This window comes from Pongo abelii, chromosome 3, assembly GCF_028885655.2.
Source record: "Pongo abelii isolate AG06213 chromosome 3, NHGRI_mPonAbe1-v2.0_pri, whole genome shotgun sequence".
Classification (NCBI taxonomy): domain Eukaryota; kingdom Metazoa; phylum Chordata; class Mammalia; order Primates; family Hominidae; genus Pongo; species Pongo abelii.
The window spans coordinates 180901004-180926977 of NC_071988.2; the positions used below are offsets into that span (position 1 = coordinate 180901004).

General features: G+C 40.8%; 1 protein-coding gene across 1 annotated transcript in view; it reads right to left on the bottom strand.

The window, feature by feature from the left end:
• SPMIP2 (sperm microtubule inner protein 2) overlaps positions 1-25974 on the bottom strand; it is a 141491-nt gene that overhangs the window by 19916 nt on the left and 95601 nt on the right. The window contains exon 4 of the mRNA XM_002815255.4: positions 2282-2471. Coding sequence (XP_002815301.1) covers positions 2282-2471 — 190 coding nt within the window. The remainder of the gene's footprint in view (positions 1-2281; positions 2472-25974) is intronic.

Here is a 25974-nt window from a genome sequence, read left to right on the forward strand (position 1 = left end):
ACTCCCTAATCTCAAGTACCCAGGGACACAAACACTGCGGAAGGCCGGAAGGCCGCAGGGACCTCTGCCTAGGAAAACCAGAGACCTTTGCTCATGTGTTTATCTGCTGACCTTCTCTCCACTATTATCCTATGACCCTGCCATATCCCCTCTCTGAGAAACACCCAAGAATGATCAATAAATACTTAAAAAAAAAAAAAAAAGTCCGTATTATAAAAGACCAGAGTGAGGAACTCCTCCAAATTGAAGGGGACTAAAGAGACGTGATAACGCAATGTAATACATAGTCCTAGACTGAATCCTGGATCAGAATGTTACAAAGATCGTCAGTTAATACTTCTTGTCGTTGCTGTTGTTGTTGTTGTTATTTTTTAAGACAGGCTCTCTGTCACGCAGGCTGGAGTGCAGTGATGCAATCATAGCTCACTGCAGACTTGAAGGCCTGTGCTCGAGCAAGCCTCCCACCTCAGCCTCCTGAGTGGCTGGGATTACAGGCATGCACCACCACCCCTGCCTAATTTTTTATAGAGATGGGGTCTCACTATGTTGCCCAGGCTGCTCTCAAACCTGGGCTCAAGTGATTCTTCCACCTCAGCCTCCCAAAGTGCTGGGATTATAGGTGTGAACCACCACCGTCTGCTATTTAGTAAAATTCGACTATGAACTTTAAATGAGATAATAATACTCTATTAATGTTAAATTTCCTGAATCTTATAAATTGTACTGTGGTTATGTGAGACAGCATCCTTGTTCTTAGGAAATACACCCTGAAATATTTAGGAGTAAAGGGTCTAGCCTGTAGACCATTTATTCCATAAGGTCTGTGCCTGTAGTCCTAGCTACTCAGGAGGCTGAGGTGGGAGGATTGTTTGAACAGGAGTTCAAGGCTGCAGTGCACTATGGTTGTGCCCATGAATAGCCAATGCACTCCAGCCTGGGCAACATAGTGAGACCCCCATATCTTAAAAAAAAAAGACAAGAGAAGTTGGGGGGCATCATGTCTGCAACTTGCACTCAAATGGTGTAAGACAGAGAGGAAGAAAGCAAACTTAAAAGCAAGTAAAATTAACAACAGATGGGGCTGGGGAAAGAGTATATCAAGTTCTTTGTGCTGTTGTTACAACGTGCTCTACAAATTTGAAATCAAAATAAGAAGTCTTTTAACAGATTTTTTAATACAAAAAATATTTCAACTGGATTTGGTGAATGATAGAGGCGTTTGGGATAATTTAGTCCGTAATAGCTCTAATCCGACACAAAATTAGTTCAGTGACAGAAAGTAACTAATCCAAGCCCTCCTCCACACACACTGCAATAAATCATTTCACTTGGACCCATCTCAAAATTCAGACTACATTGAAATGTTAGATGTGGAACTGTTCCCTTTTTCAATACGAAGTATTCCTAAGGTCAGGATCTACTGAGGAGGACAGCTAAGTCTCCCTCCATCACAGAATGTCTCAAATAGACATAATGGCTTGCTGATGAATCAGATCTCTGGCAACAGAGGGTGAGTAATATTCTAGTGAATTGGCAAGATTCTCCAAAAGAGCAAGAAGTCTTTTTATGTGTAGGGAACAGGAGTCTCTGAATGGGCCTGAGCTATTCTATTCCTTTTTCTAGCATGGAAATCTGCTGTCAAACTCTATTGAAAAACTGGATGCCTGCAAAGTTCATTGTGCTGTGGGATTAGACAGAAAGCTATTATTGGCAAATGGTTTGTACACAGACCTCAGGAAATAGTTGTTGAATATCTACTTCCACATTCTTTAATTCTCCTCCTAACTCTATAAAATATTCAAAACAGATACCAAAATCCCCATTTTACTTCTAAAAACCCATACAGGGAAATTATGCAACTTGCCCAAGATTCCATAAATAGTTTAGGGGACAACCTAGAATTCAAACGGGTATAAGCTTACTCTGCTAACCAGTTTGTGAGGTTTTGAGGGGAGTTACAGATTTACCTCCATTTCACAAACGGTGCTTTCTCAGCTCTTGGAACTCACAGGGGTGGCCATTCTCTCGAGGTTAAACCTAGTGATAAGAAATTCTGAGGACACAACCTCTTGTTTTCTTTAACTATAAAAGGGGAATAATGCCCACTTACCCACTGAATAAACATCACTGTGGCAATCCAGTATAAATTACAAAATGCTTCGATAGGTTAAAAGAAGCTACAAAACTGCTTATTAGTATTACTATGAGAAACCTCTCCCGATTTATATGTTAAAGCAGCCTGACTTTTTCTATGACAATTTAGAAAAGCAAAAAATCATACCTTTTCCTTTTTTGGTAGCTTCGGCAGCTTAGGTGGTTTGGAAGCTCTTGGTAACGATGACTTACTCTGCCTAACGAGAATAGCCCATTTGGAATTTCTCTGATCACTGTCCTCGAAAGCACTCATATGCCAGGCTAAAGAAGCACGACTCTGTTTTCCTTGCATATCCAGGACATGAGGTTTTGGTTGCCTGGAATAGGAACAAATTGGTTCTCAAATGGAAAAGATCTAGAAACAAGGCCACCAGTTTTCAGATAGTTGAGATTTGTCTGTTTTTCTAGTAATTTAAGGTGATTCTAGCCATGTGGCTTAGGAAAGCTGAAGACCTGACCCATCCTGGGAAGTTTCTGGACTCTCTCCACTGTACATCACTGGACTGCTAGAGATCCAAAGAACCACCCCCCAGATGGACGCCTATCTAGGAAGCTTGTTGATGAATGCACTACTGTCCATTCAGAGCCAAGCATGGAAGATGCTGTGAAGTTGAAGGTGATATGCTAATGCTGAGGCTTCATGAGACTCATGTGATCTCCTGAAGGACACAGCCTATCCATTCTGAGGTCTCATGGACATTCAAGAAAACACCAGCTTTTCTATTCCAAGCTCTGGCTTTGGACTGCATTTTAGAGGAAAGATCTAGGCTTCTTCCTCTTTCCCTGGTGAGATCCTTGGCTAAGCTCTAACAACCCTAAATTAGAACATTATCTCAGCCCTGCCTTTCCGTTATAAAAGGCTGACTCTGGGGAACAGACAGAAACAGGATTGTAAGAGTAGGGATTTGTCAACTCATTTAGAAAGCTGTTGTTGCTTAGAGAGCCTCTTGGGACTTCTTATTCACCATCCTTCCACCTGGGCTGCAAGAGCCCCTTGGGGACTACAAAGTTCTCTTTCTAGAATCTGAGTCTGTGGGTTCCCAAGGTCTTTGGACCATGATTTGTGGGAGATTTGCATTGCCCTTCACTCACTCTAGAATCTACAGGCATTTTCTACATGGCTGGCACAGTACAAGGCACCGTGAGGACCAGCAGTAATAAGACAAAGCCCCTGTTGTCATAGAGCTTATATACTTGTGGGGGAGACAAAAAATAAACAGATAACTGAAATATTTGGGAAATACTAGGAAGAAAAATTAAGGCAGATGAGTAGAAAATCTTGGGCATGCTATTTTCATGAGGTTAGACAGGAGAGGACGAGGTAATGTTTGAGCGGAGATCTCAGTGAAGCAAGAGTGTGAGCAATTCTCCCAGCATACAGAGGTCAGACAGTTCCTTCCTGCTCCTGAGAATCACAGAATCCCTGTGGTGGGAGGGAAGTGACCATGGCTGTCTCCAGCCGACCCTCCCCTGACATCCCATCATCCTAGAATAAAGTCTGAGCTCCTCAGCGTAGAGGAGTTTGTTGTTCCTGTTTGGTTTTTGTCTGCTTTTGTTTTATGTATGTACGTATGTATGTATGTATGTATGTATGTATGTATGTATGTATGTAGAGATGGAGTCTCACTCTGTCACCCAGGCTGGAGTGCAATGACATGATCTCTGCTCACTGCAACCTCCACCTCCCGGGTTCAAGCAATTCTCCTGCCTCAGCCTCCCAAGTAGCTGGGATTACAGGTGTGCACCACCACCCTCAGTAAATTTTTGTATTTTTAGTAGAGATAGGGTTTCACCATGTCAACCAGGCTGGTCTTGAACTCCTGACCTCAGGCCATCCTCCCGCCTCAGCCTCCCAAAATGCTGGGATTACTGGCGTGAGTCACCACCCGGCCTGTCTGCTTTCTTTTTAAAAATGGTCCTGCTGGGCGTGGTGGCTCATGCCTGTAATCCCAGCACTTTGGGAAGCTCAGGCAGGCAGAACACGAGGTCAGGAGATCAAGACCATCCTGGCCAACATGGCAAAACCCAGTCTCTACTAAAAATACAAAAAATTAGCCGGGTGTAATGGCACGTGCCTGTAGTCTCAGCTACTCAGGAGGCCGAGGCAGGAGAATCACTTGAACCCAGGAGGTAGAGGTTGCAGTGAGCTAAGATCATGCCACTGCACTCCAGCCTGGGTGACAAAGAAAGACTCCATCTCAAAAAAAACAATAGTTATAATACAAGCAACTAGTCGGGTGTGGTGGTGCACGCCTGTAATCCCAGCTACTCTGGAGGCCAAGGCAGGAGAATCACTTGAACCTGGGGGGCGGAGGTTGCAGTGAGTCGAGATCACATCACTGCACTCCAGCCTGGGTGACAGAGCAGGGGAAAAAAAAAAAAAAGGTCCAACCTCAGTTGATCCTTCTGGCCCACTCTCCTCAGCCTGTCTCTACTTTCAGACACACACAGTCCTTCCTTTTGCCTTCACCTTCCCCTCGATGAGCTCCAAAGAAGCTGCACTCTGAGACTCACAGCCTTTTGCTTAAATTTCCTCTGCTTGTGATTCCCTCTCCTCCTTCTTTCCTGGAAAACTGCAACTAAGTTGGGGCTTTAAACATCACCTTTTCCATGAAGACTTTTTGTTCCTGTCATGAAGCAATTTTTCTCCTTTAATAGCACTATTTGACTTTTTTTTTTTTTTTTTGAGACACATTCTCTGTCTCCCAGGCTGGAGTGCAATGGCATGATCTCAGCTCACTGCAACCTCTGCCTCCCAGGTCTAAGCAATTTACCTGCCTCAGCCTCCCAAGTAGCTGTGATTACAGGTGCCCGCCAAGCCTGGCTAATTTTTGTATTTTTAGTAGAGACAGGCTTTCACCATGTTATCCAGGCTAGTCTCAAACTCCTGACCTTAGGTGATACACCCGCCTCGGCCTCCCAAAGTGCTGGGATTACAGGCGTGAACCATCGTGCCCGGCCTGACTTCTTTTGTAGAAACTATTAGAATATTCTTGAATTCCTAGCTCAGCAGTCTCTCTTTCTACAAATTCAGTGCTCCTTAAAAGGCCCGGAGTGTATCTCATTCGTCATTGGCTCCCCAGTGCCATTACCCTGCCTGACACGTAATTGACACTCAACTAACCTTGGAGAATGGAGGAAGAGGGAAGGACAGGAAAGACCAGAACTGAGTGACATTAAGAGCGCCTGCCTTCCCTCCCACTCCCTTCACCCCACCTGCTCCACAGCCTCTTTCCCCTCCCGCCAGGCAGCTATGTAGGACTGGATCCCTGCGGTCCAGTTTGTCTGAGTTGTGTTATTTACAAGTACAGATTAATAGCTGGAAATAATTTCAAGAAAGCTTAAAAGGCAGGATAGCTGATGGTGAGAATGTAAGCAACAGATAGTGCTTATAGTTTATATTAGCTTGATTAATGATGCATGGGAAAACTATCTCATGCAAATGTCACCTTTTTTTTAACATGTTATACAAGTAACTATATAGAAGAGTTTAGAAAAGAAAAATCCTCGGCGGGGGAGGAGCCAAGATGGCCGAATAGGAACAGCTCTGGTCTACAGCTCCCAGCGTGAGCAACGCAGAAGACGAGTGATTTCTGCATTTCCATCTGAGGTACCGGGTTCATCTCACTAGGGAGTGCCAGACAGTGGGCGCAGGTCAGTGGGTGCGTGCACCCTGCGCGAGCCGAAGAAGGGCGAGGCATCGCCTCACTCGGGAAGTGCAAGGCGTCAGGGAGTTCCCTTTCCTAGTCAAAGAAAGGGGTGACAGACGGCACCTGGAAAATCAGGTCACTCCCACCCGAATACTGCGCTTTTCCGATGGGCTTAAAAAACGGCGCACCAGGAGATTATATCCCGCACCTGGCTCAGAGGGTCCTACGCCCACAGAGTCTCGCTGATTGCCAGCACAGCAGTCTGAGATCAAACTGCAAGGCGGCAGCGCGGCTGGGGGAGGGGCACCCGCCATTACCCAGGCTCGCTTAGGTAAACAAAGCAGCCAGGAAACTCGAACTGGGTGGAGCCCACCACAGCTCAAGGAGGCCTGCTGCCTCTGTAGGCTCCACCTCTGGGGGCAGGGCACAGACAAACAAAAAGACAGCAGTAACCTCTGCAGACTTAAATGTCCCTGTCTGACAGCTTTGAAGAGAGCAGTGGTTCTCCCAGCATGCAGCTGGAGATCTGAGAACGGGCAGACTGCCTCCTCAAGTGGGTCCCTGACCCCTGACCCCCGAGCAGCCTAACTGGGAGGCACCCCCCAGCAGGGGCAGACTGACACCTCACACGGCCGGCCAGGTACTCCAACAGACCTGCAGCTGAGGGTCCTGTCTGTTAGAAGGAAAACTAACAGAAAGGACATCCACACCAAAAACCCATCTGTACATCACCATCATCAAAGACCAAAAGTAGATAAAACCACAAAGATGGGGAAAAAACAGAGCAGAAAAACTGGAAACTCTAAAAAGCAGAGCGCCTCTCCTCCTCCAAAAGAACGCAGTTCCTCACCAGCAATGGAACAAAGCTGGACGGAGAATGACTTTGACGAGCTGAGAGAAGAAGGCTTCAGACGATCAAATTACTCCGAGCTACGGGAGGATATTCAAACCAAAGGCAAAGAAGTTGAAAACTTTGAAAAACATTTAGAAGAATGTATAACTAGAATAACCAATACAGAGAAGTGCTTAAAGGAGCTGATGGAGCTGAAAACCAAGGATCGAGAACTACGTGAAGAATGCAGAAGCCTCAGGAGCTGATGCGATCAAATGGAAGAAAGGGTATCAGCAATGGAAGATGAAATGAATGAAATGAAGCGAGAAGGGAAGTTTAGAGAAAAAAGAATAAAAAGAAATGAGCAAAGCCTCCAAGAAATATGGGACTATGTGAAAAGACCAAATCTACATCTGATAGGTTTACCTGAAAGTGACGGGGAGAATGGAACCAAGCTGGAAAACACTCTGCAGGATATTATCCAGGAGAACTTCCCCAATCTAGCAAGGCAGGCCAACATTCAGATTCAGGAAATACAGAGAACGCCACAAAGATACTCCTCGAGAAGAGCAACTCCAAGACACATAATTGTCAGATTCACCAAAGTCGAAATAAAGGAAAAAATGTTAAGGGCAGCCAGAGAGAAAGGTCGGGTTACCCTCAAAGGGAGGCCCGTCAGACTAACAGCAGATCTCTTGGCAGAAACTCTACAAGCCAGAAGAGAGTGGGGGCCAATATTCAACATTCTTAAAGAAAAGAATTTTCAACCCAGAATTTCATATCCAGCCAAACTAAGCTTCATAAGTGAAGAAGAAATAAAATACTTTACAGACAAGCAAATGCTGAGAGATTTTGTCACCACCAGGCCTGCCCTAAAAGAGCTCCTGAAGGGAGCGCTAAACATGGAAAGGCACAACCGGTACCAGCCGCTGCAAAATCATGCCAAAATGTAAAGACCATCGAGACTAGGAAGAGACTGCATCAACTAACGAGCAAAATAACCAGCTAACATCATAATGACAGGATCAAATTCACACATAACAATATTAACTTTAAATGTAAATGGACTAAATGGTCCAATTAAAAGACACAGACTGGCAAATTGGATAAAGAGCCAAGACCCATCAGTGTGCTGTATTCAGGAAACCCATCTCACATGCAGAGACATACATAGGCTCAAAATAAAAGGATGGAGGAAGATCTACCAAGCAAATGGAAAACAAAAAAAGGCAGGGGTTGCAATCCTAGTCTCTGATAAAACAGACTGGAAACCAACAAAGATCAAAAGAGACAAAGGAGGCCATTACATAATGGTAAAGGGATCAATTCAACAAGAAGAGCTAACTATCCTAAATATATATGCACCCAATACAGGAGCACCCAGATTCATAAAGCAAGTCCTGAGTGACCTACAAAGAGACTTAGACTCCCACACAATAATAATGGGAGACTTTAACACCCCACTGTCAACATTAGATCAATGAGACAGAAAGTTAACAAGGATATCCAGGAATTGAACTCAGCTCTGCACCAAGCGGACCTGACATCTACAGAACTCTCCACCCCAAATCAACAGAATATACATTTTTTTCAGCACCACACCACACCTATTCCAAAATTGACCACATACTTGGAAGTAAAGCTCTCCTCAGCAAATGTAAAAGAACAGAAATTGTAACAAACTGTCTCACAGACCACAGTGCAATCAAACTAGAACTCAGGATTAAGAAACTCACTCAAAACTGCTCAACTACATGGAAACTGAACAACCTGCTCCTGAATGACTACTGGGTACATAACGAAATGAAGGCAGAAATAAAGATGTTCTTTGAAACCAACGAGAACAAAGACACAACATACCAGAATCTCTGGGACACATTCAAAGCAGTGTGTAGAGGGAAATTTATAGCACTAAATGCCCACAAGAGAAAGCAGAAAAGATCCAAAATTGACACCCTAACATCACAATTAAAAGAACTAGAAAAGCAAGAGCAAACACATTCAAAAGCTAGCAGAAGGCAAGAAATAACTAAAATCAGAGCAGAACTGAAGGAAATAGAGACACAAAAAACCCTTCAAAAAATGAATGAATCCAGGAGCTGGTTTTTTGAAAGGATCAACAAAATTGATAGACCACTGGCAAGACTAATAAAGAAAAAAAGAGGGAAGAATCATATAGACACAATAAAAAATGATAAAGGAGATATCACCACCAATCCCACAGAAATACAAACTACTATCAGAGTATACTACAAACACCTCTATGAAAATAAACTAGAAAATCTAGAAGAAATGGATAAATTCCTCAACACATACACTCTCCCAAGACTAAACCAGGAAGAAGTTGAATCTCTGAATAGACCAATAACAGGCTCTGAAGTTGTGGCAATAATCAATAGCTTAACAACCAAAAAGAGTCCATGACCAGATGGATTCACAGCCGAATTCTACCAGAGGTACAAGGAGGAACTGGTACCATTCCTTCTGAAACTATTCCAATCAATACAATCAATAGAAAAAGAGGGAATCCTCCCTAACTCATTTTATGAGGCCAGCATCATCCTGATACCAAAGCCGGGCAGAGACACAACCAAAAAAGAGAATTTTAGACCAATATCCTTGATGAACATTGATGCAAAAATCCTCAATAAAATACTGGCAAACCAAATCCAGCAGCACATCAAAAAGCTTATCCACCATGATCAAGTGGGCTTCATCCCTGGGATGCAAGGCTGGTTCAATATATGCAAATCAATAAATGTAATCCAGCATATAAACAGAACCAAAGACAAAAACCACATGATTATCTCAATAGATGCAGAAAAGGCCTTTGACAAAATTCAACAACACTTCATGCTAAAAAATCTCAATAAATTAGGTATTGATGGGACGTATCTCAAAATAAGAGCTATCTATGACAAACCCACAGCCAATATCATACTGAATGGGCAAAAACTGGAAGCATTCCCCTTGAAAACTGGCACAAGACAGGGATGCCCTCTCTCACCACTCCTATTCAACGTAGTGTTGGAAGTTCTGGCCAGGGCAATTAGGCAGGAGAAGGAAATAAAGGGTATTCAATTAGGAAAAGAGGAAGTCAAATTGTCCCTGTTTGCAGACGACATGACTGTATATCTAGAAAACCCCATTGTCTCAGCCCAAAATCTCCTTAAGCTGATAAGCAACTTCAGCAAAGTCTCAGGATACAAAATCAATGTGTAAAAATCACAAGCATTCTTATACACCAACAACAGACAAACAGAGAGCCAAATCATGAGTGAACTCCCATTCACAATTGCTTCAAAGAGAATAAAATACCTAGGAATCCAACTTACAAGGGATGTGAAGGACCTCTTCAAGGAGAACTACAAACCACTGCTCAAGGAAATAAAAGAGGATACAAACAAATGGAAGAACATTCCATGCTCATGCGTAGGAAGAATCAATATCGTGAAAATGGCCAAACTGCCCAAGGTAATTTACAGATTCAATGCCATCCCCATCAAGCTACCAAGGACTTTCCTCACAGAATTGGAAAAAACTACTTTAAAGTTCATATGGAACCAAAAAAGAGCCTGCATTGCCAAGTCAATCCTAAGCCAAAAGAACAAAGCTGGAGGCATCACACTACCTGACTTCAAACTATACTACAAGGCTACAGTAACCAAAACAGCATGGTACTGGTACCAAAACAGAGATATAGATCAATGGAACAGAACAGAGCTGTCAGAAATAACGCCGCATATCTACAACTATCTGATCTTTGACAAACCTCAGAAAAACAAGCAATGGGGAAAGGATTCCCTATTTAATAAATGGTGCTGGGAAAACTGGCTAGCCATATGGAGAAAGCTGAAACTGGATCCCTTCCTTACACGTTATACAAAAATCAATTCAAGATGGATTAAAGACTTAAACGCTAGACCTAAAACCATAAAAACCCTAGAAGAAAACCTAGGCATTACCATTCAGGACATAGGCATGGGCAAGGACTTCATGTCTAAAACTCCAAAAGCAATGGCAACAAAAGCCAAAATTGACAAATGGGATCTAATTAAACTAAAGAGCTTCTGCACAGCAAAAGAAACTACCATCAGAGTGAACAGGCAACCTATAAAATGGGAGAAAATTTTTGCAACCTACTCATCTGACAAAGGGCTAATATCCAGAATCTACAATGAACTCAAACAAATTTACAAGAAAAAAACAAACAACCCCATCAAAAAGTGGGCAAAGGACATGAACAGACACTTCTCAAAAGAAGACATTTATGCAGCCAAAAAACACATGAAAAAATGCTCACCATCACTGGCCATCAGAGAAATGCAAATCAAAACCACAATGAGATACCATCTCACAGCAGTTAGAACGGCAATCATTAAAAAGTCAGGAAACAACAGGTGCTGGAGAGGATGTGGAAAAATAGGAACACTTTTACACTGTTGGTGGCACCGTAAACTAGTTCAACCCTTGTGGAAGTCAGTGTGGTGATTCCTCAGGGATCTAGAACTAGAAATGCCATTTGACCCAGCCATCCCATTACTGGGTATATACCCAAAGGACTATAAATCATGCTGCTATAAAGACACATGCACACGTATGTTTATTGCGGCATTATTCACAATAGCAAAGACTTGGAACCAACCCAAATGTCCAACAATGATAGACTGGATTAAGAAAATGTGGCACATATACACCATGGAATACTATGCAGCCATAAAAAATGATGAGTTCATGTCCTTTGTAGGGACATGGATGAAATTGGAAATCATCATTCTCAGTAAACTATCGCAAGAACAAAAAAGCAAACACGGCATATTCTCACTCATAGGTGGGAACTGAACAATAAGAACACATGGACACAGGAAGGGGAACATCACACTCTGGGGACTGTTGTGGGGTGGGGGAGGGGGGAGGGATAGCATTGGGAGATATACCTAATGCTAGATGACAAGTTAGTGGGTGCAGCGCACCAGCATGGCACATGTATACATATGTAACTTACCTGCACATTGCGCACATGTACCCTAAAACCTAAAGTATAATAATAATAAATTAATTAATTAATTTAAAAAAAAAGAAAAATCCTTGCCCATCTTTAGTCTTCACTTAAACGTTAAAATATTTTATTATCTTTTAAATTCAGTATCTCCTAAATCCCTGAAATTGGGAACACCAGAAGCAATAGAAAGTTAAAAATTAGATGTAGTTCAAAGATATTAAAGGTTTTACAAATATACTGGCCACATCAACTATGGGGATTTACCCACACTGTATTGTACTGGGCCTCAGATGGGACCCAAACTCTAAAGAGACAAACCAAGGAGCAGAAGGTTTGGCTCCAGATGGGCCATGAGTGCCAGGCCCGTGTGATGGGTAGGTGTCAGGTGCACACACAAAATAGCAGCAAACACACGCATGCCCCACAATGAACACCACCACCGGACATTTATAGTGCAACATTCTTACTACTTAATTATTACACTAAATAGGCCCCTTAGGGTCAGATACTTTTCTTTTTTGTTGTTTTTTTTGTTTTTTTGTTTTTTTGTTGTTTTTTGTTGTTTTTTTTTCTATAACCTGAAGCTTATAGAAAAGTTGGAAGCACAGTACAAAATCTTTTCTCGAACCAGTTAAAAGTACTGGTTGTTGACAGGATATCTATCATCCCCAAGTTGTTGACAGGATACCTATCATCCCCAAGTATGTAAGTGTGTAATTCCCACAAACAAAGACATTCTACATAACCTCAACATAACCGTCAAAAGCAGAGTAAATGGGAAAATTAACATTTTTATATTACTACCATCGAATGCTCAGACACCTTCAAGTTTGGCCAGACATCCCAATAACACCCATTTTGCAAAAGAATCCAGTTCAGAATCACGTGTTACATTAGTTTCTATGTCCCTTCAGTCTGGAACCATTTCTCAGTCTTCCTGTGACTTTCACATAGCCTTGATACTTTTGAAGAATCCAGGCCAGTTATTTTGTAGATGTCCCTCAATTTGGGTTTCTTATGTTTCCTCTTGGCTAGATTCACATTATGCATCTTTGGACACGAATAACACAGAATGACCATAATTTTGAGTTGTCCCATTACTGATGATGTTCACTTAGGTCACTTGCTTAAAATGCTACCTACGAGAATTCTCCTTTATACCATCACATTTCTTGTTATTAGTACTTTTTGGAAAAGTACTTTGAAATTATGTAAAAATCTCATCCCATATGAAATGTTGTATTTGTTTAAATCTATTTATTTCAGTATGGGCTCACGGTTTCCTGCTTTATCCAGTAAGTAATAATCCATCACTAACATTGTTCATTTTGATGCTAAAGTTATCCCAGATTTGCCTAGTCGTAGCCCCTTCAATCTGGCTTCTGTGTCCTTTTGACATGTCCCTGTCATTCTTCATACACTTCCTTATGTTTTGGCACAAAAGATGTTCCAGGGTTATCTTTTCCCACCCCAGCTCTGGAATAATCCATTTTGTGAAGGAACTTGTTGGAGGTGGGGCCTGGTGGGAGGGGATTGGATTACAGGTGGGGGGGGTTCTAATCATTTAGCACCATCCCCTGTTGCGGGAAGTCAGGGACCCCAAATGGAGGGACCAGCTGGAGCTGCAGCAGAGGAAGATGAATTGTGAAGATTTCATGGACATTTATCAGTTCCTAAATAATACTTTTATAATTTCTTATGCCTGTCTTTACTTTAATCTCTTAATCCTGTTATCTTCATAAGCTGAGGATGTACATCACCTCAGGACCACTGTGATAATTGTGTTAACTGTATAAATTGATTGTAAAACATGTGTGTTTGAACAATATGAAATCAGTGCACCTTGAAAAAGAACAGAATAACAGCAATTTTTAGGGAACAAGGGAAGACAACCATAAGGTCTGACTGCCTGTGGGGTCGGGCAAAAACAGCCATATTTTTCTTCTTGTAGAGAGCCTACAAATGGACGTGCAAGTAGGAGAGATATTGCTAAATTCTTTTTCTAGCAAGGAATATTAATATTAATACCCTGGGAAAGGAATGCATTCCTGGGGGGAGATCTATAAACGGCCACTCTGGGAGTGTCTGTCTTATGCGGTTGAGATAAGGACTGAGATAGGCCCTGGTCTCCTGCAGTACCCTCAGGTTTACTAGGATGGGGAAAAAACTCTGCCCAGTAAATTTGTGGTCAAACCGGTTCTCTGCTCTTGAACCCTGTTTTCTATTGTTTAAGATGTTTATCAAGACAATGCGTGCACTGCTGCACACAGACCCTTATCGGTAGTTCTGCTTTTGCCCTTTGCCTTGTGATCTTTGTTGGACCCTTATCAGTAGTTCTGCTTTTGCCCTTTGTCCTGTTCCCTCAGAAGCATGTGATCTTTGTCCTGCTTTTTGCCCTTTGAAGCATGTGATCTTTGTACCTACTCTGTTATTACACCCCCTCCCCTTTTGAAACCCTTAATAAAAAACTTGTTGGTTTGAGGCTCAGGTGGGCATCATGGTCCTACCAATATGTGATGTCACCCCTGGTGACCCAGCTGTAAAATTCTTCTTTTTATACTCTTTATTTCTTAGCTGGCTGACACTTACGGAAAATAGAAAGAACCTACGTTGAAATATTGGGGGGCGGGTTCCCCTGATAATCCCCCTAGTGCTGTCTTGTGACAGAGTTCTCACAATATCTGGTTGTTTGAAAGTGTGTAGGCTGAGCACAGTGGCTCAAGCCTGTAATCCCAGCACTTTGGGAGGCCAAGACAGGCAGATCACCAGAGGTCCGGAGTACAAGACCGGCTTGCCCAATATGGTGAAACCCCGTCTCTACTAAAAATACAAAAATAATTAGCCAGGCATGGTGGCACACATTTGTAATTCCAGCTACTTGGAAGGCTGAGGCACAAGAATTGCTTGAACCCGGGAGGCAGAGGTTGCAGTGAGCTGAGATCACACCACTGCAATCCAGCCTGGGTGACAGAGTGAGACTCCATCTTAAAATTTAAAAAAAAAAGGAGAAAGAAAAAGGAAAAAAGAAAGTGTGTAGCACCTCCCACTTCGCTCTTTCTCCCTCCTATTGGCCATAGGAAAATGTGCCAGCTTCTGCTTTCACTTCATCTTCTGCCATGATTGTAAGTTTTCTGAGCCCTCCCCAGAAGCAGAAGCCTGTACAGCCTGCAGAACTGTAAGCCAATTAAACCTCTTTTCTTTATAAATTACCCAGTCTCAGATATATCTTTATAGCAGTGCGAGAAAACATTAATACAGAACTCTAGTTCCTTTTCATGGAGAATGGTATTTAAAAACCCAAGATCTCGGTGTTAAACATTCTTATTGCTATAGGGGTGACACTGTTCCTGAGCTATAGTTTTCTCCCTTGCCATATTTGTAAATTTCTTCTACTACAGTGATAAACCTGGCTCCCATTCCTTCTACATATTTACTTTTTTTTTTTTTTTTTTTTGAGACAGAGTCTTGCTCTGTCATCCAGGCTGGAGTGCAGTGGTGCGATCTTGGCTCACTGCAAGTTCCACCTCCTGGGTTCATGCCAATCTCCTACCTCAGCCTCCCAAGTAGCTGGGACTACAGGTGCCTGCCACCACACCCAGCTAATTTTTTTGTATTTTTAGTAGAGATGGGGTTTCACTGTGTTAGCCAGGATGGTCTCAATCTCCTGACCTCGTGATCTCCCCGCCTCGGCCTCCCAAAGTGCTGGGATTACAGGCGTGAGCCACCACGCCTGGCCTTACATATTTACTTTTTTGATCTGCCTCCTTGTCTATAATCAATCTCCCAATGCTACTGCCACCCCCCTCTGCCTTGTGTATGCCCTCCTCACACCACTTGGAACCCAACATCCCAACCCAGGATGCTCTCCCCAGCAGAGTCCTTCTCACTCTGCTCTGGACCACCACAGTCCCCCAACTCCCCACTCTGGGGCAGACAATCCCTTTTCCAGACTGCACCTAGTGACTCTAAGACTGTATTGTGGAGGAAGGGAAGAGGAACATGGTCAGATATCTCTGAGACATCCCCAAATGTCTAGAAGAAGATACTGTATATATCCACTGATTAAATAAATTGATTTTATATCACTAGATCCAGATTGTTAGATCATATCATTCAATAATGTTTTAGATCACTTTTAAATTGAGATATAATTCATATATTGAATCCACAGACATTTAAGTGAACAGTTCAGTAGGGTTTTATTATATTCAAAAGATTATGCAATCACCACCACTTAATAATTTCAGACATTTTCACCAACCCCAAAAAGATACTTTATATTCATCAACACTCAGTCCCCATTCTCCCCTTCCTCCAGCCCCTAGCAATTTCTATCTCTATGCATTTGCCTATTGGGAACATTTTATATAAATGGAATCATACAAAATGTGGCCTTTTGTCTTCTTTCAGTTAGAATAATGATTTCAAGAATTGTCCATGTTGTAGAATGTACTTCATTCCTTTTTATGGCCAAATAGTATTTCATGGTATGGATATATAATAGTTTGTTTATACATATTCATCACTTGGTGGATATTCAGTCATCCCAGCACCATTGTCAAAAAGACTATTTTAACATATTGAATTGTCTCAGCATCCTTGTTAAAGTTAGTTGACTATAAATGTAAGGGTTTATTTCTGGACTCTAAAATTTATTCCTTTGATCTATATATCTATCTTTATGCCCGTACCATACTGTCTTGATTACTGTAGCTTTATAGTAAGTTTTGAAATGGAAAAGTGTGAGTTCTCCAACTTTGTTCTGAGATTGTTTTGACTGTTTTGACTATTCTGGATCCCTTATATTTCCATTTGAATTTTAGGATACACTTGTCGATTTCTACAAAGAAGCCAGTTGAGATTTTGATAGGGACTGCATTGAATCTGTAGATCTATTTAGAAAAGACTATATTAAGTCTTCTAGTTAATGAATATGTATTTCTATTTATTTGGGTCTTCTTTACTTTCTTTCAATGATGTTTTGTTTTCAGTGTGCACATTTTGTGCTTGTTAAATTTACTTCTGAATGTCTTATTCTTTTGATATTATAAATAAAATTGTTTTAATTTCATTTTAGACTATTCATTGCTAATGTAAAAAAATACAATTGATTTTTGTATCTTGATCTTATACTGTGACCTACTGAACTTATTAGTTCTAATAGATTTTATGTAGATTCCTTAGGATTTTTTATATATAAGACCATGTTATCAGCAATTAGAGATAGCATTGCTTCTTCTCCAATATGATGCCTGTTGTTTTCTATCTAAGTGCCCTGGCTAGAATACCTATCACAAGGTTGAATAGACATAGTGAGAACTGACATCCTTGTCTTGTTTTTGATCATAGAATAAACACAAGCAGTTTTTTTACCATAAACATTATATTCTCTGTGGTTTTTTTATAGATGCACTTTATCAATGTTATAGGCTGGTTTTCTCCCCAAGTTTATATGTTGAGGCCCTAACCCCCAAGGTGATGCTATTTGCTGATAGGACCTATAAGGAGATAATAAAGGTTAGGTGAGGTCATAAGGGTGGGGCCTTTATCCAATAGGACTGGTGTCCTTATAAAAAGAGAAAGAGACACCAGAAAGCTATCTCTATGCATATGCACATAGAAAAACCATGTAAGGACACTGAAAATAGCCATCTCCAAGCCAAGAAGAGTGGCCTTACCAGGAACCAACCCTAACAGTACCTTGATCTTGAATTTCTAGCTCCAGAACTGTAAGAAAATTAATCTCTCTTGTTGAGCCACCCAGTCTGTGGTATTTTGTTACAGCAGTGCAAGCAAACTAATACAGTCAGGTTGAGAACGTCCCCTTCTATTCCTAGTTTGTTAAGTGTTTTTCATCATGAAAAAGGGTTAGAGTTTTTGTCAAATGCTTTTTCTGCATTTATTGTGATGATCATATGGATGGTTTTTGTTTTTTGTGACAAAGTTTTGCTCTTGTTGCACAGGCTGGAGTGCAATGGCGCAATCTCTGCTTACTGCAACCTCTGCCTCCTGGGTTCAAGTGATTCTCCTGCCTCAGCCTCCCAAGTAGCTGGGATTACAGGTGCCCACCACCATGCCTGGCTAATTTTTTTGTATTTTTAGTAGAGACATGGTTTCACCATGTTGGTTAGACTGGTCTCAAACTCCTGACCTCAGGTGATCAAACTGTCTCAGCCTCCCGAAGCACTGGGATTACAGGAGTCAGCCACTGCACGTGGCCTGTTTGTTTTTTCAAACAGGGTCTTACTACATTGCCCAGGTTATACTTGAACTTTTGGGCCCAAGGGATCCTCTCACTTCAGCCCCCCAAGTCGCTGAGACTCCAGGCATGTACCACCATGCCTGGCTTGACCATATGGTTTTTATCCTTCATTCTGTTGACATGGTATATTACATTGATTGATTTCCATACATTAAATCAACCATGCATTCCTGGGATAGATTCCACTTAGTCATGATGTATAATCCTTTTTATGTTGCTAGATTTGGTTTACTAGTATTTTGTTGAACATATTTTGTATCTATATTCATAGCAGGTACTAGTCTGCAGTTTTCTTGTTATATCTTTGTCTGCTTTGGTAACAGAGTAATAAATGAATTCGAAGTGTTTCCTCCTCGTTTATTTTTCTGGAAACACTTTGTGAAGAATTTCTGTTAATTATTCTATAAATGTTTGCTAGAATTTACCAGTGAAGTTATTTAGGCTTCAACTTTTCTTTGTGGGAAGTTTGTTGATTAATGATTTAATTTTTTAACTTGTTATAGGTCTATACAAATTTTCTATTTCTTCTTGAATCAATTTTGATAGTTTGTATCCTTCTAGGGATTTATCAATTTTATTGAATTGATCTAATTTGTTGGAATATAATTGTTCACAGTACTCCCTTATAATTCTTATTTCCATAAGATCAGTAGTGATGTCCTTATTTTATTCCTGATTTTAGTAATTTAAATGTTTTCTCATATTTCTTAGTCGATATCTATTAGTTCAGCAGTCCCCAACTTATGGCACCAGGGACCAGTTTCATGGAAGACAATTTTTCCATGGACGAAGAGGGGTTGAATGGAATGGTTTCAGGATGAAACTGTCACCTCAGATCCTCAGGCATTACCTACATTCATAAGAAGCACAAAACCTAGATCCCTCACATGTGCAGTTCACAATAGGGTTCACAGTCTTATGAGAATCTAATGCTGCCACTGATCTGACAGGAGGCAGAGCTCAGGCAGTAATGCTCTCTGGCCTGCTGCTCACCTCCTCCTGTGTAGCTCAATTCCTAATGGGTACAGGTCTACAGCCCAGGGGATGGGGACACCTGTCTTAGTTCATCTGGACTGCAGTAACAAAATACCATACACTAAGTGGCTTATAAATAACAGAAATTTGAAGGATGGGAAGTTCAAGATCAAGGCACCAGCAGATTTAGTGTCTAGTAAAGACTTGCTTCCACCTAGACAGCCATCTTCTTCCTGTGTCCTCACAGGGTGGAAGGGTCTCTCTCAAGCCTCTTTTATAAAGGCACTAATCCCACCTTCTTGATCTAGTCACCTTCCAAAGGCCCCACCTTCTAATGCCATCACCTTGTGGTTGAGGACTTTAACATACGAATATTGAGGGGACGTAAACATTCAGACCGTAGCAGTCAGTCTCACTAATGTTTTGTCAATTATATCATTTAAGAATCAACTTTTAAACAAATTTTCCTGATTGCTTTTCTATTCTTTATCTATTTTTATTAGTTATTATTTCCTTACTTCCACTTGCTCTGAATTTAGTTTGTACTTCATTTTCCAGTTTTCTTTTTAAGGTGTAAGGATAGGTTCTTGGTTTTATATCTTCCCTTTTTATTGTAGGCATTGATAGCTATACATTTCTCTCTAAGCATTACCTTCACTGCATCCCTAAAGTTTTCATGTGTTGTGTGTTTGTTTATCTCAAAATATTTTCTAATTCCCTGTGATTTCTTTTTTGACCTATTGGTTATTTAAGTTTATTGTTTAATATTTACAAATTTTTAATTATTGATTTTAAATTTAATTTTTATTATGGCTGAAGATTTCATCATAGTTCCATGATTTCATGCCTCCTAAATGTACTGAGACTTATTTTATGGCCCAATATATGGTCTACCTTGAAGAATGTTCCATGAGCACTTGAAAAGAATGTATTTTCTGTTGTCATAAGGTAAAGTATCCTATAGATCTCTGTTAGATCTAGTTGGTTTATAGTGTTCAAGTCTTTTAATTTCTCGTTGATTTTCTGCCTAGTTGTTCTATCCATAACTGAAAGTGGAGCACTTAACCACATATTCTCACTTATAAGTGGGAGCTAAACAATGAATACACATGGACATAAAGATGAAAATAATAGACACTGGGAAATCCAAAAAAGGAAATGGAGGGGAGTGAAGTTGAAAAATTACCCACTGGATACAATGTTCACCATTTGGTAATGAGTACACTAGAAGCCCAAACCCCACAATTACACAGTATACCCATATAACAAACCTACATAGGTACCCCTGAATCTAAAATAAAATTAAATTTACAAAAAATGTGAGTGGGGTATTTAATTGTCCAACTATTATTGTTGAATTGTCTATTTCCCCCTTTAGTTCTGTCAGTTTTTGCTTCATGTGTTTGGGGGCTCTGTTGTTAGGTACACATTTATTTATAATTGCTATGTCTTCCTGATAGACTGAAATTTTATCATTATAAAATGCCCTCTTTTTTAAAAAATATATTTTCCAGCTGGATCTGGAGACTCTTAAAAATGCTCTTCTTTGTAACAACTTTTGTCTTGAAGTCTACATTGTCTGATATTAGAGTAACCATTCTAACTCTCTTTGATTACTACTGTCTGATGTATTTTTTACTTCATGTGTCTTTGAATCTAGAGTATATCTCTTATACACAACGTATACTTGAATTATGTTTTCTTCCTTTTTCTTTTTTTGGCCAATCTCTTACTTTTAAAAATTTTAAACTTATTTATTTTTAGAAACAGGGTCTCACTCTGTCACCCAGGCTGCAGTGCAGTGGTATGATCTTGGCTCACTGCAGCCTCAAATTTCTGGGCTCAAGTGATTCTCCCACCTCAACCTCCTGAGTAGCTAGGACTACAGGTGCATGTCATCATGCCTGGTTACTTAAACTCTTTTTGTAGAGATGGGGCCTTGCTCTATTGCCCAGGCTGGTCTCGAGCTCCTGGCCCCAAGCAGTCTTCCTGCCTTGGCCTCCCAAAGTGATGGGATTACAGGCATAAGCCACCATACCCAGCACAATTTCTGGCATTTGATTGGATTGTTTAGTCCATTTACATTTAATGATGTGGTCATGGCCATTGATTTGGTAGGATTTACGTCTGTTATTTTGCTATTTGTTTTCTATAAGTCTTAAACATTTTTTGTTTCTCTATTTCTTCATGCTTGCTTTTGTGGTAGATATTTTCTATCATTTTAGCCTTGCATTTCATTTAAATAGTACACTATTTTAATTCCCTTGTTCTATCTTTTAGTATGTGTTTTTGAGTTACTTTCTTAGTGGCTGGTCTGGGGATTATCATTAATATCTTATTTCAAAATAATCTAGTTAGGATTAATACCAACTTAATTTCCATCATATGAAAAACTTTGCTTCAGTATAACTCCATTTCCTCCTTCCTCCTTTGTGCTATTAGTTTTAGACAAATTACATTTTTCTAAATTATAAGCCTATCAATATAATTTTATAATTATTGTTTTATGCAGTTCTTTTAAATCACATAGGAGAAAAGAGAAGTTACAAATCAAAAATATATTAATACTGACTACCTATGTAGTTACCAGTGCCCTTTACTTCTTCATGTGGATTTGAGTTCATGTGTATGGTCATTTTAGCCTAAAATATTCTCTTTAACATTTCTCGCAGGGCAGGTCTGCTAGTGAAAAAATTTCTCAATTTTTGTATATCTGAGAATATCTTACTTTCTCTTTCATTTTTGAAGCATAAAAGCATAGTATTCCTGCATACTACAAATTTCTGCATACATAGAATTCTTGGCTGACAGTCTGTCTTTTAGCACTTTGAATATGTCATCCTCCTGCCTTCTGGCTTCCATGGTTTCTGCTGATAATTCATGTTAATCTTATTGAGGATCTCAATCTCTCTCTCTCTCTCGCTCTGAGTTAAAAAAGTCTTGCTCTATCACCCAGGCTGGAGTGCAGTGGTACAATCACAGCTCAGTGAAGCCTCGACTTTCCAAGCTCAAGCAATCCTCCCCACCACAGCCTCCCAGGTAGCTGGGACTACAGGTGCACATGACTTTGCCTAACTAATTTTTGTATTTCTTATAGAGACAGGATTTCATCATGTTGCCAGGCTGGTCTCAAACTCCTGGGCTCAAGGGATCCACCCATATCAGCCTCCCAAAGTGCTGCAATTACAGGCATGAGCCTGTAATGCCTGGCTTTTGTTGTTTTGTTTGTTTTTTAGAGATTCTGTCACCCAGGAATGTAGTGGTGGGATCATAGCTCACTGCAGCTTTGAACTCCTGGACCCAAGTGATCCTTCTGCCTTAGCCTCCTGAGTATTCAGGACTACAGGCATGCACTACCATGCCCAGCTAAATTTTTTATTTTTATTTGGATAGAGATGAGGTCTGACTACATTGCCCAGGCTGTTCTCAAACTCCTGGCCAGGCCTGGCCTCAAGCAATCTTTCTGTATTTGCCTCCCAAAACACTGGGATTAGAGTCATGAGTCACTGTGCCCAGCCTTTACTAAGCATCTGTTGTATATGATAGTCATTTTTCATTTTCTACTTTCCAGATTCTCTGTCTTTACCTTTTAACAGTTTGACTATGATGAATCTTTGAGCTTATCTTACTCAGAGTTTGCTAAACCTCTTGAATATATAGATTACTGTTTTTCATCAAATGTGGGAAGTTTCGGCTATTATTTCTTCATATATTCTTTCTTCCCCTTTCTCTCGCTCTCATTTACTTCTGGGATTACCATTTTGCTATGTTGGCACACTTGATGGTGTCCCACAGTCTCAGAGGCTCTGTTCATTTTTCTTCATTTTTTTTCTTTTCTGTCAGAGTGGATAATCTCAATAGATCTATATTCAAGTTCACTGATTACTTTTTGACAGCACAAATCTACTCTTGAGCTCCTCTAGTAAATTTTAGTAAATTCTTTATTTTTTTATTATACTTCTCAACTCCAGAATTTTATTTTTAGATGGGGTCTCATTCTGTCACCCAGGCTGGAATGCAGTGGCATGATCTCCGCTCACTGTGACCTCCGCCTCCTGGGTTCAAGCAATTCTTGTACCTCAGTCTCCCAAGCAGCTGGGACTAGAGGCACTGTCACTATGCGCAGCTAATTTTTGTAATTTTGTAATTTTAGTAGAGATGGGGTTTCATGATGTTGGCCAGGCTGGTCTTGAACTCTGGACCTCACGTGATCCACCTGCCTCGTCCTCCCAAATTACTGGGATTACAGGCATGAGCCACCATGCCCAGCCCAGAAATTATTATCATTATTATTATTATTGAGACAGGGTCTGGCTCTTTTGCCCAGGCTGGAGAGCTGTGGTACAATCTCACCACAACCTCCGCCTCCCAGACTCAGGTGATTCTTGCTCCTCAGCCTCCCAAGTAGCTGGGACTACAGGTGCATGCCAGCACACCCAGTTAACATTTGTGTTTTCAGTAGGGATGGGGTTTCACCATGTTGGCCAGGCTGGTCTCAAACTCTTGACCTCAAGTGATCTGCGTACCTTGGCCTCCCAAAGTGCTGGGATTACAGGTGTGAGCCACTGCGTCCAGCAACTCCAGAATTTTTAAAATAATTGCTATCTTTTTATTGATATCCTCTGCTTGATAAAACATTATTCTCATAATTTAATTCTTTAGATACAATTTCCTTTAGTGCTTTGAACATATTTATAATAGCCAACTTAAAGTCTTTGTCTGAGCCGAGCATGGTGGCTCACACACCTGTAATTCCAGCACTTTGGAGGCAGCCCTTTGGAGGCTGAGGTGGGTGGATAGATTGAGGCCAGGAGTTCAAGACCAGCCTGGCTTCAGGTAGAAATATCAGGTACAATTTGTTTTTCTTTGTGTAAATAAATAATGCATCTGTTTATGCAGTGTTCTTTTAAGGAAGACAATTAAAATTCTTAACACTAAACAGTTTCAAGAATTGTATGTCAGAGCCGGGTGGATCACGTGAGGTCAGAAATTAGACACAAGCCTGACCAACATGGCAAAACTCCACCTCTATGAAAAATACAAAAGTTAGCATGGCATAGAGGTGGAAACCTGTAATCCCAGCTACTCAGGAAGCTGAGGCAGGAGAATTGCTTGAACCCAGGAGAAAGAGGTTGCAGTGAGCCAAGATCGCACCACTGCTCTCCAGCCTGGGTGACAGAGCAAGACTCTGTGTCAAAACATACACACATACATACATACATACATACATACATACATACATACATAAAAATAAAGTTTTTGTCTGGTAAATCCAATGTTTCAGTTTCCTTGGAGATGGTTTCTATCGACTGTTTTTTCACCCTGTGTATGGGCCATTTCTCATTTCTTTGGGTGTCTTAATTTTTTGCTTTTGGCAAATGCCCATGGGGTGGAGCACACAGAGAGTCAGGTTAAACAAAAACAAGCCCTGTGGATGAAGCTTTTCAAGGGATTTCAAGACAAGTCAAAAATGACATTTCTTTGGGTACAGGGCTTCTCAAACAGCTTCAAATCGGTGTTCAACTTCCAGTGACTGGTAAGCTGCTGATGTTCATAGTTTCCATGGATGTGAGGCTGTTGGTTTTCAAGGCTGCCATGGAGCTAGGAAGAGAGGGATGGGAATAGTACAATTTCAAATGGCACAAAAATCATTGTTATTACCAAGATTCAGCCATGTTTCTCAAATAAATGCTCCAAGAATTGCTGCAAGCATTTGGTTTATTCCCAGTGGTTTCTTGTTTATACTTTATTTATTTGTTAATTACAGAGTCTCGCTCTGTCACCCAGTCTGGAGTGCAATGGCGCAATCTTGGCTCACTGCAACCTCCACCTTCTGGGTTCAAGCGATTCTCCTGCCTCAGCCTCCTAAGTAGCTGGGATTACAGGCACACACTACCATGCCCTGCTAATTTTTGTATTTTTAGTAGAGACAGGGTTTCACCATGTTGGTCTTAAACTCCTGACCTCAAGTGATCCTCCTGCCTTGGCCTCCCAAAGTGCTGGGATTACAAGTGTGAAAACACGCCTCCAGTGTTTTCAAAAAGGTGATTTTGATGATTTTTGCCAGTGTTCTTGTTTCTTTTTTAGAGGAGCATATTTTTGGAGGTCCTTAGTTCACCACTCCTGAAGTGCTTTCCAAACTGTATCATTGTGAAATGAAACGGAGACTTGCTATTTAAAGGAAAAATTGCCTTTTCCTTTTGTTTCCACTTCTTCATTTGCCCCTCCTCCATATGCTGAAGTTGTGCCTTGGATTGCCATTACTTCATTGTAATGGTTCTTACCCCAGCCAACAGCAAGCTCTTTTCTGTCAGATAAAATCATTTCTTTTCAGACTTTCATATATGGCTTCTCAGAAGCATCTGTGATTGTTGACATTGCCTTCTTAGAAACCCTTTCCTCTTGGACTTGCAAAACTTTTCTATGTCTCTCCTCCTACCTCTAATATTATTTCATCTATATTTCTTTTGGAAGAATCTTTTATTCTTCTCTTCCTTTACCATTGGTATTTTCTAGAATTCTACCCTCAATTCTTATCTGTTTGTACACTGCCACTCACTTCCAAGCCAGGGAATAGTATTTATATCCAAGGATCAAACCAACATCAACATATTGATGTTTAAATTTTTTACTTTCAGTTCTTACAATCTAGACACAAATGCCTGACTTTTTACTGGACATCTCATAGCTGATAATACTTTCTAGTATGTATTGAGACATATGAGGTTACAGACACTATGCCAGTTGGTTTATATGTATTATCTCTCATCTTTCTAATAATTTCATATAATAGGTATTATTACCCATTTTTTACATACTCAAGATCAGACTGCTAAAAAGCAGAAAAGCTAGGACTTGAACTCAGAGTTGTTGCCTTCCAAACCTATGCAATTATCTTATCTATAAAATAGGAACAGGTCAGGCCTGGTGGCTCACACCTGTAATCCCAGCACTTTGGGAGGCCTAGGCAGGTGGATCACTTGAGGTCAGAAGTTTGAGATAAGCCTGGCCAAACAGGTGAAACCCCATCTCTACTAAAAATATAAAAAATTAGCTGGGCATGGTGGTGGATGCCTATAACCCCAGCTACTCGGGAGGC